Source organism: Penicillium mononematosum (genome assembly GCF_028829835.1).
Source record: "Penicillium mononematosum strain IBT 11891 chromosome Unknown utg000002l:1.0-8112719.0:1.0-8118358.0, whole genome shotgun sequence".
Classification (NCBI taxonomy): domain Eukaryota; kingdom Fungi; phylum Ascomycota; class Eurotiomycetes; order Eurotiales; family Aspergillaceae; genus Penicillium; species Penicillium mononematosum.
The window spans coordinates 6153612-6167226 of NW_026643272.1; the positions used below are offsets into that span (position 1 = coordinate 6153612).

The window sequence follows — 13615 nt, forward strand, 5'->3', positions numbered from 1 at the left end:
TCTTGGAACACAATCTTGTTTAGAATCAGTGACAAGGGTGGTGAGCTGTTGATATGGAATGATATTACTGCACCTGGGTAAAGGACCTACGAAGTAGACATTTGGGCTGCAGTGTCAAAGCTGTTTGGAGCTAAAGATTACAATTGGTACAGTAGCGGGGGAACGCTTCCAAAGACGGTTCAGGCCGAGATGGGTCAAAGTGAAGAACGCCAAGGCTGCCCCTGGGTTTCCTCTCGAAAGTGAGTTATAGAACATACCGCCTGGGTAGTAGAGGTTTATGAATTATATTAGTAGCTCAACCCTATCTTCCGCCTTTTTAATCGAGATTCTGCCTGTTTTACGCACCTGGGCATCAATGATATTACGTAATACAGAAATGTCGGCGGGGCCCGCCCCGCCTGAGCCGCATCTACACATTATTACATAGCCCAAAAATGCGTCATTGGAAGCCCTAAAGATCCTCACCACTTTAGACACTAGAAACCCCTTTACTTTCGAAATATTTACTCTGCGAGGATCCCTGGATTTCAACAGAGTTCGACTGTAGGGGAATTCACGTGATGTGTGTGATGAATTTATGATAGGATTATAAATTGACCTTCCAAAGTCATGTTTTCATTTATCTGTTCGAATCTGTCCCTCCAATTCTCCATTCAAAATGGCTTTTTTATCTACAGACAATGAGGCAGCCATAAACAGAACCAGGGGTGCCTGCAACACCCGCAATCGGGGTATCTTCTGGCATATTCCCGTGGAAGCTCCGGCCTGTGCGTCCATGCCCGCCGGGAACATGGCCAAAGTGATGGAAGAGTGCTGCAATGGCGCGTCGGTCACCCAGTATGCGGACGGCTGTGGCATCTACTGTCTCGCCAATGGTCAAGACCCCTACAAGCTCGGGGACTGCATCCATGACCAGAACGCCTACGGACTCTACAGTTTCTGCACTCTTGGCTATTCAAATTCGACCACTAGCAGCTCTAAGTCCACGTCCTCGGACACTACTACTAGCACGGCCTCGCCTGTGTCCTCGACTTCCCCAAACGCTGCCACTACGAACCAACCAATCTCCAAGTCTGGCCTCGGACTGACTGCCCTTCTTTTCGGTTCGGCCTTTATGGCTGTCATTTGAATGACATCATCCAAGGATGGCTTGATGTTTTGGTTCGGGGAAGATTTTGGGTATTTTGGTAATATTTTCCTTATTGGAGTGGATGAGCGACCGAGTTTGGTTACTTTGGACATAACAACTTCGTTATGTAAATTAGAATTTGGCATACATAACTAATGGATTTCCCGCGCTGAAAATTTGTGGTTCTCATCGTATAATACATGCGAATGCATGTTCTACAAAAATGTCGATATAGGCGACCTTGCGGGGCGATTATATTGTTGGACGCTAGGTTTGGCCCCCACGCGCAGTGGGCGCCCGGGTTGTTGTATGTTGTATAATCTTGGCGAAGGTCCGTATCGTGGCGGAGCCATTGGAAATTGTTAATTACAAAATCCCGTGTGGGCCCAACTCTGGTTTTCAAACGACACAGCCTCCGGCGCTAGACAATAATAAATATCCCTCGGTTTCCCGCCAAATCGTCACATTTTCAATAATCTACTAAGCTTCTACCGAAACTCCCTCTCCTTTTAAAACATGGGTCTTATCAAGTCTGGTCTTGCTTTAGGTGGTGGCTATAGCCTCATTAAAGCCGCATCTAAGTGCGTTCTTCAAGTCTTCTACCCATGCTTGTCACTCTCATACTCATATATCCTCCATTAGGGCCGCCACTGAACACGAGGAGCAGAAGCAGAAGCAGAGGGAAAATCTCCAACCAGCTTCCCAAAGGCTCCGACATGCTGCCCAGCAACAGTACTATCTTAATAACAAGCGGCGAATGGGCTATAAGGATGGTAGCCAAATGAACAACCCTCATGTCCAACCATCGTACCCTCTACACGGGCTTCGCTCAAACCATGACAGCAATGTGAACAAGCCTAAGCCACAAGCACAATCCCAGTCGACCCAACAGCCGTCAATACGCTATACAACTACAAGGACCATGGAGAATCCTCCGCCATACGACCCTTTACCACAGGCACATTCCCAGTCAACCCACCAGCCGTCAATGTGCTCAAGGGCCATAGAGAACCCTCCTCCATACGATCAGAGCCACCCATACGAAATGCAGGTAGATGGCAAGGCCGGATCAGATCAGGAATACTACAAATCAAAATAGAAGGGTATAGCTTGGATTAAGTGTGGTAGCCGTTTACGAGGGGCTTTGGATTCGGTTGGTTTATATTGAATTACAGGTTCTACAAGATCCACTATAGACCCTGAGACCTTTTAAGTCGATTACAAGGTGAGATTGATCCAGAACATGCGGGATTCCTCGCAGACACATTGCAGTGAAGGCGTTGATAATGAATCAGTGGCTATTTTATGCCCTTCTTACTATATACTCTCGGGAAGATATAAGCTGCTTTCCATGCGGGAACTCTCGCTGCACTGCGTCGCCACTTGTAGTATTTCTCTTCACTAAGATAGGGCAGGGCAAAATCCGGAATAGGCAATTCCTCACCCTTCTCTTGCAACGTCCGGCAGCCCTGTCAGATTGGACCTGAAAGGGTAGTCCCAGTCATCGAGCAGGCTAATCAGTCGTTCCCGAGATGCTTCCAATACCTGCAGATCGTCCCCTTGATTTCCTGCTATTTGAATAGTGTCCTCGACTTCATCCCAGTTTTTGTTACTTGGAGCGCCGATACCGACAAACGCGGGTTTGTTGAAATTGGTATTGGTCCTCAATGGACCCTCACCGTTGTCCTCCGCTATCTTTGTGTCCTGTCACTGTCTCCGGTTGCGGTGTTTTTGTGTTTTTGAAATTGTATGAAATGAAACGATATGATTGGTCGAATCGAAAATGAGCTGAATGCTGTTTTTGGATGGAAAATTGGTTGTTGTGGGGTGCAAAATCCCCAGTGAAAATTCTGATTTGTTGATTTTTGATCGATCCGGTCAGGGAAAGTGTGGGTCCCAAATTTGTATGGTCCACCCCCTCAAACAGGGCCCCGATCCAACACGTTCTTCGCCAAGTCGCGCCGGGAAAGCAGTGAAATCAGGGATCACTTCTCATTCAACCCTCATTTCCCAGTCGGCTCTCACGTCTCAGCTCAAGGTAATTTATCACCAAGGCAAACATTTCTCCGGCCCAACCATACGCTCTGTTGAGCATACGCCTATATAGGCGGGCAAGTCTGAAAAGCAGTTTGCCCCGCGGATGGGGCTTGCGAAAATTGGATACTCCTCTGAGCATCCAGCCTGGTCGGCTGAAACTGCCAGAGGGAACCGTAAAGTCTAGTGGCCGTAAACCCCGCTGAAGTCATTGAATGTAGGAAGTCGTTCCATGGGGCTTCACCCGGCAAGGAGGTGACAACAGGGTTAAAGAATATGACCTGAAACACTTTCAGTGCACGCGCATGAAGGGTTACTTCCTGGCCAGCGGGAGTGGCTTGTGTGAGCATTTCAGCATTTGTCATTGCTGTGGAGTATCGAGGTATGCCACGGGTCTTGATTTTTGTTTTGGGTCGTGCGGCATGAAGTTGTTTTGGTGGAATAGTCGGGACCCCAGAAATAGGATTGTGTTCGAAGTAGATGTCAACATTGCCTTCTCCTTTAATATTTGCGGTTTCCGTAGGCAAAGGTTCTGTGGGCTGAACCCAGTTGGGAGTGCGTTGTAAAATGCGCCGCTGAGATAGGAGATTCCCCACAGCCATGTCCCATCGATTACAAGTGTAGGTAATCATAGTCTTGTCAACAGTGGCCCAGAAAGCATCCAAGCAGGCTTCAGCACTGTGAAGTGCTTGGACACCTTTCTTGGTGCCACATTTCTCAACGGGATAGGTGAACTTTCCACCGGAAGGTTTAGGCTTAGATGTAGACTTACAATTTGACGAGTGGGAGCAAACACTTCCCATCCTCGATTTATGCCCACTAAACCAAGAGGCTCCTCCATTAGTAGAAAACCACGAACCCTTTCTCGTGCCCCTTTTGGTTTTCTTTGGGCCCTCAATGGACATGTATAGCATTTATACCATCACCGAAGAAAGTTCAACTTGTAGCTGGACCAACTCCAAATTCCCAACTCAGCGTCCCTTTAATCCACAAGCTCAATCATCTGGTTTGGATAGATATTGCGCAGGTTATCTGTATAATATAGGCTTCCAAATTTAGAAAGCTGGGTGGATACGAGTGCTTTCTCAAACCTAGCGAGCTGTTGAAGAACCTGAAGTTTGCCCACGTGTCAGGACCCGGTGTGTCATTCCATAACTTGGTAAGTTCAAATTCCCGACTCTTCTCCATTAATATATTAATATATTCTGGACTCCAATCTCCTCGGTAAAGGGGCTCCAGGGGTAAACCATTGGGGTTGGGACACTGAGTATATTTGAACCTAAAAAATAGGATTAGACCACAGGATCATATAGCGCTTAGCAACACGAAGCCAAGCAACTCTCACATAGTCCATCGTCGCCACCTCACGGGCTGTCGTAAAGTATTGAGGTCCACCATCAGGATTCGGAAGCTTTACAATCAATTATTTCCAATCGTTCATCCAAAGAATAAAAGCCTTGTTGAAATTCCCTCTGGAAGCTTCTGCAGTTCGACGCACGATATGGACCCTGTCTCCGGAGTCGCGATTGTGACGAGTTCTGCCAGATTAAACGACACAGCGGCGAGAAAGCTGTTCCTTCTCATCCCAACGCCATCGTCCCGATGTGTAGCGTCAGGGTTATCCATATCGAAGTCGTGGAGATTCCGCATTGTATGACAGGGATTGCATGCGATCGCGGGGGAAGAAAATATTCGAAAACGTGTCAATGTGCCGCGAAACCCGATATCGAAAACTGGCTATCTCAAGAACTTGAAATGATGCCTGGTGAATTGCTGTAACTTTGCAAGCGTGTAAATGAGACCTGGGTTGGAGATGCCATAAACCCTGCGTGCGTACGACTTGTCGCGGAAGTGAAGTCCACATACGTCGCGTTCAGAAAGTAGATATCTTAATCACATGCATCACATGACTGGGTGTCGCGACTATCTTGACTCTTCTCGTTCTATCCCTTTCGCATGCCTCGTTGCTATTCCGGAATATCTGCACGTAGTCCACACCAGGAGGAACAAAAAAAAAATTTCAACAAAGTGTGTAATGATAATAATGAGGACAACTGATGATGATCGCTACCTACTGACATGTAACTCTCTATATAGCTTCATTGGGATAAAGAAACAAAGACGCAAAGTGAAGTCTGATGCAACTGCATAAAAGCAGCCTACTGCGTCAATGCATCAATATCCAGAATATGCTATAACCAAGATTTCCTAGGTTGATTGAAGACCACCTATGTGCATGCCTCGAGTGCTTAGTGTTTATTGTTTAAAAGTTAAATAGTCCTTGGAATTATCCAAAGAATCAATCAAGTGATGATGTCATTTTGGCCCCAACGAGGTCTATAATACCTAGGTATGGAGTATGACCGAGAGTATCCAGCTATTGTACCTTACACAGATTTATCAGCGACGATCACTAGAGACTTAAATGAGGTCTGTGTATCAGTTATGAACGAATTCGGGTTATGCCCGAAGATCTCCCGGCTGACATAGATAGGGATAGATATTCCCTGATTGGTTATAATTGGTTATATAGGTCCTCGTGGTTCCCTAATTGAACGTTATTCCACCCTTGGAACCCGTAATGACTTCATAGGTAGCTTTATTGATTTCCCCAGGTCTTTAAGTGGCAATCAGAACATTGGAATATTCGACAAATCCACTGTTGAATATGCAGAGATGGGCAATAGAAGAAGGACTCTGACGTCAAATTAAGTGGGGAATGCCAAGAAAGGAAGGGAGCTTGGGCAGATCACCCAAATCGACGTCTTTTTTTCTTTTTTTTTCTTGTCTTTTCTTTCTAGATAATCACTGAAATACTGGAGGATTGCAAATATGGTGGATAATGTGACTATGTAACTGTATACAGATACAAATGCTGAGATCTTTAATACCTTCAATTATATCAAAATCACAATGCCTATATCTTAATCTATACTACGTTGTACGCCACGGGCGCCACCACTCTGCAGTGTAGATCCACTATAAATCCGGTTTCAGCCCGTGGACTCCCAAGAAAGCCGACGAAAAAGTCTGCACATACTTTGTACATGCTCCGTGTTTGTACATATAACACCTGGAGAAGGTCCACAAACCTTTTCTCTCTACTCTTTGCTCCCTCCCAGGATGTCTACCCCAGAGCAACAAGAAGCGCAAGCTGTTCACAGCGAGAGTAGATCGTCTGCCAATGGCACGGACAGCGAGTCCAACGCGCCGGTCGATTTATCCGCCGCGCTTCAGAAAAAAGAGACTGAACGCTCCGACGGAAAGCGCGAGCTAAAGGAAGGAGAATGCTATGAAATCCTGGGATACTGCTGGCCACGATGGAAGAAATGGACCTATCTGGCTGCGGTCGCCTTCGTTCAGGTTTCTATGAACTTCAACACCTCGGTCTACCCGGCTGCTGTCAAGGGTCTGTCCGAGGCTTTCCACATCAGCGAACAGCATGCTCGCACAGGCCAGATGGCTTACCTGGTTACTTATTCTATTGGTTGTGAGCTGTGGGCTCCTTGGTCCGAGGAATTCGGTCGCTGGCCTATCCTTCAGCTCTCCATGTTCCTGATCAACATTTGGCAACTCCCTGCAGCCCTTGCGCCCAACTGGGGCAGTCTTGTTGTCGCTCGTGCATTGGTTGGTTTCTCCTCGGCAAGCTAGTGTCTTCATAATTCGGTAAACTAACATAATATCTAGGGTGGTCTTTCTACTGCTGGTGGCAGTGTCACCCTCGGTCTTATTGCCGATATCTACGAGCCCGAAACACAACAATTCCCTCTCGCATTCATCGTTTTGTCCTCTACTATCGGTACTAGTATTGGTGGTGTTATCGGAGGACCAATTGCGCGATGTAAGCAAACCATTCCTTTCCCCATGTACCGGTTTCCGACCTATTTCTAACACCTATGTTTGATATTTAGTCCTTGATTGGCAATGGTTCTTCTGGATTCAACTCATCTTCGGAGCAGTTACCCAGTTCATTATATTTTTCATGCGCCGAGAGTCGTTCCACCATTATCATGGACAACGAAGCTAAGCGCCGCCGCAAAACCGGAGAAGACCCGAACATCTACGGACCAAACGAGCTCAAGAAACCCCGTGTCTCCCTCAAGGAAGCCGGCAGGATCTGGGCGCGTCCATTCTACATGCTTCTGCGCGAGCCCATCGTCCTCTGTCTCTCTCTTCTTTCCGGTTTCTCCGATGCTCTGATCTTCACCTTCCTCGAGAGCTTCGCCATAGTATACAAGCAAGGCTGGGGCTTCGGTACACTCGCTCAAGCATGGGCAGTTATTCCCATCAACGCCGCCTACTTCATTGCCTACTTCAGCTACTTCCCGTGGTTCTGGCGCGATCAAAGGCTTCGACTCAGATATGGCGATGCCGCCATCCCACCCGAACGCCGTCTCAAATGGCTTCTCTTCCTCGCGCCACTCGAACCCATCGGTCTATTCGGTTTCGCCTGGACATCCTTCGGCGACTCGAAAAACGTCCACTGGATCGGATCAATGATTTTCTCCGGCTGTGTCGGTATCGCCAACTATGCCATCTACCTTTCCTCTGTTGATTACATGGTCGCTTCCTATGGTGTCTACTCTGCTTCTGCGACTGGTGGTAATGCTTTCGCGCGTGATCTTCTTGCTGGTATCTCGGCCATGTATGCGTCGCCTATGTACAAAAACATCGGCAACAAGTGGCATGTCGAGTATGCAAGCACCGTTCTGGCTTGTCTTTCTTGTCTGGTCGTGGTTCCTATCTATATTTTCTATTGGAAGGGACCGCAGATTCGCGCGAAAAGTAAATTCGCCTCCACGCTTGCTGCGGACAGAGAGCAGAACAATGGTCGGCGGGTCAGCAGGATCAGTCAGGAGCCTCATTATTGAGCTTTGGTCTGTACATGCAGGTGCATTATTCGAAGCACGTAAAATTGCGCATATATATAGATATTGGTTTTCACGTCTGTCATGTATATATGACTCGTCATGGGTAGATTGGGATTTTTAATGACCTTATTGACCATCTCATGACCGCTACATAATCTTGGGGTTGGATTATGATCTATATATCATTACAAGTTGATTAGACGACCTAGATTCAATTTTCAAAATAATCATTCTGTGCTCATATTTAGGAACGCATGATCAACATGTGATGGGACGCAAGAACCAACAAAAGGAGCGAGCGTTGAGGTCGGGTGGGGAAGTCCACGATGGATGCAGCAAGGATATGCACTCTCCTACATCCACGCACTTCCCTCATAAGAACACCATTGATTTATATCCCCTTTCTCGTGCATCCAACCTCCCTAACCACACCACCGACAAAATGGTCATGATCACAAGCTCAATCGAAATAGCCGCGCCACCCGCAAAAGTGCGCGAGATTGTATGTATAAGCCCTGAATCCCAAATCCTTGGCGAAACGAACTGACCAGTTCTCCCTACCAGCTCCTCAACTTCTCAGCATACCCAGAATGGCATACGGAATGGCTCAAGAGCATCGAGCTCAAGGACAGCACCAAGACCTCACAAGAACTTTCCCCAGGCGACAAAATCGAAGTAAACATCGAGAACTTCAAATTCGTCGCCGAAGTCAAGGTGAGAATAACATCTTCCCCTAACACAAAAAAAAAGAACTTAAGCTGAAGATTCTCACCAAAAAAGGACAACACCGAGAGCTTGTTTTCTTGGCAAGGCCCGCCCGTAGCTACCATTGCTGGTTTGCATAAATTCCATATCGAACCGGCCAACGATGGGGCTTCGACTGTTTTCACACAGTCGGAGGATCTGAAGGGTCTCCTTGCGTTCATTATGAGTCCTTCTCTGCTCGGGAAGAAGATGCGTGCCCATTTCGATATCTTCCACAGGGATCTGAAGGCCCGCGCTGAAACAGCCTGATTTGGGGGCTGGATTTGGTGCACACGCACAATTTACTGTTTTGTGCACGCACCTTTGGTTTCAGGTTAAGGCATCGGCGGTGCCTTGCCTCTACGAGACATATATGCAGATATGGCCACGGAGGTAGATCTTGGCCACAATTATAAATAATTCGATCCTTCTGGGAACACAGTATCCATTAAGGAAAACACGCTTGTCATGTTATCTGGACTGTCTAACTGACAGAATGAGCGGTCTCAAATTAAATCGCGATCGTGTAGTTCTGCGCTCGCTAACAATGGCGTGATAGGCATGGTCGGAACCAGGCCTTAGACGGTTGTGTAGTTGTGGCATTTCTAATAGGTTACACCTCATACTTATGGCAATGCAACAGTTACCTCTAGCGTGGAAGAAAACATATCACTGACAGAAGGCTGACTTGGCCGATGGCTGATTAAACGCCCGCTCGGCAGACCAATTAGCTGTGGTTTGATCGCGTCTCACAGGTAGCCATCTCCTTTTGGGTCGCGATGCTCATTATGATAATGTCATGTATGAAGATCTTTTCAATGATCAGGCTTTTGACAAGTCATGCTTTGCCCATAGAAACTGTTGAATGAAACTGTATTTCATATAAATTCCACGCTACTGCTATATGGTGACACCGATATCGAGAGGTCCGGTAGTACTGATTGATCCTTGAAATCGAAGATAGTATCCCAATGAGATCGAAAGAGATCTTCACTCTGCGGTTTCTCCAACCACAAAATGGTCTTGATGTGGGTGAGGGTGTCACCGAAGTTGCCCAGTTGCAGAGCGGCAGCTATATCTTGTGCCCTCTTCATAAACCACCCGTGATGAGCCGTGCCAGCCGAAGCCACCAGTCCGACCGCAGCAAACCAGACATCAAGTGAATCATAAACCCGCGTTGATGCGAGATGCTCAAGGTGCTCCATAAATCGAACCACAATCGTATTCTGTATGACTGCATGCGAGTAATATGTTGGTCCCTGAGCAATGAACATGTAGAGTATGATTCCGTAGCGAATGGATTCCGTCGTCGGTGATGACGGTGGTATTGCCGTAGCTGGAGCGGAGAGTAGGAGTCGGTGTATGACAAAACAGGTAAGGTCGTGAAGTTGTGTGGCAGGTAAAGGTATATTGCGCGCTCGCTGGAAGATGTTGCGCAGACGACTGAAGACATTCTTAACGGCATAGTCCATTTCAATGGTGTTGAGATCAAATAACTGATCGTCGAGCGTGGTTGAGTCAAACTGCCATTCGGGGATGGGAGGAATGCCATCTCCAATGCCGAAGTCATCCTGGGTCTCGAATTGAGGATGACCCATGATGAGCATCGATACCCTTTCGAATATGTCAATAGCAGTCCTCTAGGTCGCAAAGGGTTTGGCTTACCAGCTGACCATCCTCGCGGTAAGTGGGCTTGTCTGCCTTACTGCGTTGATGCCGCCTCTCATGTCGACCAGCCTTTTTAATCCGTTGACATGCATTTCACCGACTTTTATATTTCCTTTACCGAACTAAGAGTCATACATAATCAGGGATTGGTCCAAATTACAAAACAGCCAGAAAAGAGGGTGGTTATGGTAGTATCTCACCTCAATGGTTGCCAAGGTGATGACTGAGTTCATAGTCCCATCTTGAACAGCCAGTGACATGTATTCAACTTTGCGTCGCAGTAGAGCCACCGAGTCTACCATAAGAAGTTCAGAGGTCTGAAACCCTTTCTGCGCCAGCAACTCTTCGTCAAGACATGCCGTCTGAAGAGAGACGTGAAATAGTGCTGGATCCCCTAGTGCGAGTGGCCACCAAGAGACCAAGAACGGGTTTGAAGTCGCATTAAGGTCGAGAGGGTAGTATTGGAAGGCGATTTTGTGGAGGACTAAATGGGTAAGCTAAGTTTCATCCTCAATGCTTCATTGGAGGCCAACACACAGCTGTAGATCAGACGTTGAACGTGTTCTCGAGGAAGTCTAGTCTGCGGATACGAATCAAACGGATCAAGAGACCCGAATCTGTAGTTGGTTAAAGTCCCGGATCCATCTAGTGGGCTTGTTGATGTCCCATTCTGCCACCCGGAAGTTGCCGGCCCCGTCGAAGGTTCGTTCGCATAGGCACATTCGACTTGCCGCTTGATGCAGCGAGAACAGCGCGGTGTGCGGAGATCGCAGCTGGACTTTGACTTGGCACATGCAGCACAGGACCGGCGGAGAGATTGACGCATTTTGCAAGGATATTCGTGGACATCCAGTGGGGAATGTTTTCGCTCTAAGAATAGCCCAAGCTGGAACCCCACACCGCTTTTGGGATCGCGATGCGAATCAAAGAGTTGGAAGGTCCCAAACGCAAGTCTCGACAGAAGTCGGGTCAATATTGAACTTCCCTGGCGATTATTCCGTTATATGTGGACCTCAGGTTAATGTCCCGAGCCCAAATCAAAAGAGGACTAGACCCCGCTTTACCCCTGCTTGGCATCGGAGTCTAGTCCTAATCGGGTAACGTGGGTATCCCAGTATATCATGCCATTACAAAGAAACCTGCCCTCCAGGACTACCTAGGTGTTTTCTGCCTGTTTTAAAGAAGGGTCAGTTAGTTAACTTGCCCCTATCATCTACCACCATGAACTCCAACATGGCTTTCGAGATGCCCAACATCTCCATCGCTCAGAATGAGCTGCCGCAAATATGGCCTTCCAACCAACTCAAGTTTCAAGGCCACTTGACTTCCTTGACGAGTTTTTCAGTCTGGCAGTATGCAGTAACTTTCGTAATTGCCATATTAGTCTATGACCAAGGTAAGCAGAGCCACCAAGACCATAGGAATTTGCTGATCAGTCTCTAGTGATGTATATCAAACGAAAAGGCTCTATAGCTGGACCTCCACTCAAGATACCGCTCATGGGACCATTCATACAAGCCTTGCACCCGAGGTTCGAAGGGTATCTTGCACAATGGGCGAGTGGACCACTTAGCTGTGTATCCGTCTTCCACAAGTAAGCACGAACACCTGTCATGTCATCAGACTCTATCCATCCCACCAAATTGTTCAAACTAACACAACTTACTATAGATTTGTCGTTCTAGCCTCCGACAGAGACATAGCGCACAAAGTGTTCAAGTCACCCGCATACGCCGAGCCATGTATAGTACCGATCGCCAAGGATATCCTAGGCCACAAAGCATGGGTCTTTCTCCAGGGCAGAGATCATGCCGAGTACCGCAGGGGGTTGACTCCTCTATTTACCAACAGGGCCATGGCTACATACCTACCGGTGCAAGAGAAGGTTCTGTCCGATTATTTTGACAAATTCGTTGCCGCCAGCAGGGAAAATAAGGGACAACCAAAGGAATTCATGACCATGTTTCGCGAGATCAACTGTGCACTTTCATGTCGCACGTTCTTCGGTGATTATATCTCCCAGGCCGCGGTCAAGAAGATTGCAGACGACTTCTACCTCGCCACAGCCGCCCTCGAGTTAGTCAACGTGCCTCTGTCGATGTACATTCCATTCACGAAGCCCTGGCTCGGGAAGCGAACCGCCGACGCTGTGCACGCCGAGTTCTCAAAATGCGCAGCTGCATGCAAGGCCAACATGGCGACTGGCGCGACGCCAACGTGCATCGTAGACCACTGGGTCCTCCACATGATGGAATCCAAGCGCTACCAGGAACGAATCGCAGCAGGGGAGACCGACGCCGAGAAGCCAACGAACATGATCCGCGAGTTCACGAACGAGGAAATCGGAGAGACATTGTTCACTTTCCTCTTTGCCTCTCAGGATGCGTCGAGCAGTGCCACAACTTGGCTATTCCAAATCCTCGCCCAGCGGCCCGACGTGCTCGATAAATTGCGTCGAGAAAACCTGGCTGCTCGAGGTGGTGATAAGAACAAATCCTTCGATCTTCCGATGCTCGAGTCGCTCACATACACCAACGCGGTCATCAAGGAGCTCTTGCGCCACCGTCCACCTGTTATTATGGTTCCATATCTCGCAACGAAGAACTTCCCTGTCACGCCCAACTATACCGTCCCCAAGGGCGCTATGATCATCCCATCCTGTTATCCGGCTTTGCATGATCCGAATGTTTACCCTAATCCCGATAACTTCGATCCTGAGCGTTGGATCTCCGGGGATGCCGAGTCCAAGACTAAGAATTGGCTAGTATTTGGTGCCGGACCGCACGATTGCCTCGCAAGAAAGTACGTGCCGTTGTCTATGGCTGGTATGATAGGGAAAGCGGCGCTGGAACTTGACTGGGAACATCATGCCACGGACAGATCAGAGGAGATTCGAGTTTTTGCTACACTGTTTCCAATGGTTAGTACACTACCTTCTGGTATCGCTCCGTTCGTACCGTTTACTGACTCTTGACACAGGATGGATGCCCGTTGGTGTTTACGAAACGTTCATAGAGCCATTTTCTTTTTGCATTTATCGGGATATAATTGAGTCTCTCCGCCCTAGACTCTTTCACAATGAAATGGTATCCTTTGTGAACAGAGCTTTAGCACTGTCAATCTATACGGTTGATTTATCATATTGGTACATTCATCTCTCTCAGGCTAT

General features: G+C 47.8%; 5 protein-coding genes across 5 annotated transcripts; 4 read left to right on the plus strand and 1 right to left on the minus strand.

The window, feature by feature from the left end:
* Positions 1-658: 658 nt before the first annotated feature.
* N7519_004125 (uncharacterized protein) lies at positions 659-1129 on the plus strand (the record flags this gene model as incomplete). The annotated part of the gene is made up of 1 exon (XM_057290901.1): positions 659-1129. The coding sequence occupies one exon, from the start codon at positions 659-661 to the stop codon at positions 1127-1129; it is 471 nt and encodes a 156-aa protein (XP_057152103.1).
* Positions 1130-1645: 516 nt separating this feature from the next.
* N7519_004126 (uncharacterized protein) lies at positions 1646-2228 on the plus strand (the record flags this gene model as incomplete). The annotated part of the gene is made up of 2 exons (XM_057290902.1): positions 1646-1710; positions 1772-2228. The coding sequence occupies 2 exons, from the start codon at positions 1646-1648 to the stop codon at positions 2226-2228; spliced, it is 522 nt and encodes a 173-aa protein (XP_057152104.1).
* A 4058-nt stretch (positions 2229-6286) lies between these two features.
* Positions 6287-9048, plus strand: N7519_004127 (uncharacterized protein; the record flags this gene model as incomplete). Its single annotated transcript, XM_057290903.1, has 6 exons — positions 6287-6790; positions 6851-7004; positions 7187-7993; positions 8283-8536; positions 8599-8748; positions 8815-9048. 6 exons carry the CDS (start codon positions 6287-6289, stop codon positions 9046-9048), a joined length of 2103 nt encoding a protein of 700 aa, XP_057152105.1.
* A 608-nt stretch (positions 9049-9656) lies between these two features.
* On the minus strand, positions 9657-11272 carry N7519_004128 (Zn(II)2Cys6 transcription factor; the record flags this gene model as incomplete). The annotated part of the gene is made up of 4 exons (XM_057290904.1): positions 9657-10392; positions 10444-10568; positions 10647-10930; positions 10984-11272. The coding sequence occupies 4 exons, from the start codon at positions 11270-11272 to the stop codon at positions 9657-9659; spliced, it is 1434 nt and encodes a 477-aa protein (XP_057152106.1).
* A 395-nt stretch (positions 11273-11667) lies between these two features.
* Positions 11668-13461, plus strand: N7519_004129 (uncharacterized protein; the record flags this gene model as incomplete). The annotated part of the gene is made up of 4 exons (XM_057290905.1): positions 11668-11842; positions 11890-12040; positions 12118-13366; positions 13426-13461. 4 exons carry the CDS (start codon positions 11668-11670, stop codon positions 13459-13461), a joined length of 1611 nt encoding a protein of 536 aa, XP_057152107.1.
* Between the last annotated feature and the right edge of the window lie 154 nt (positions 13462-13615).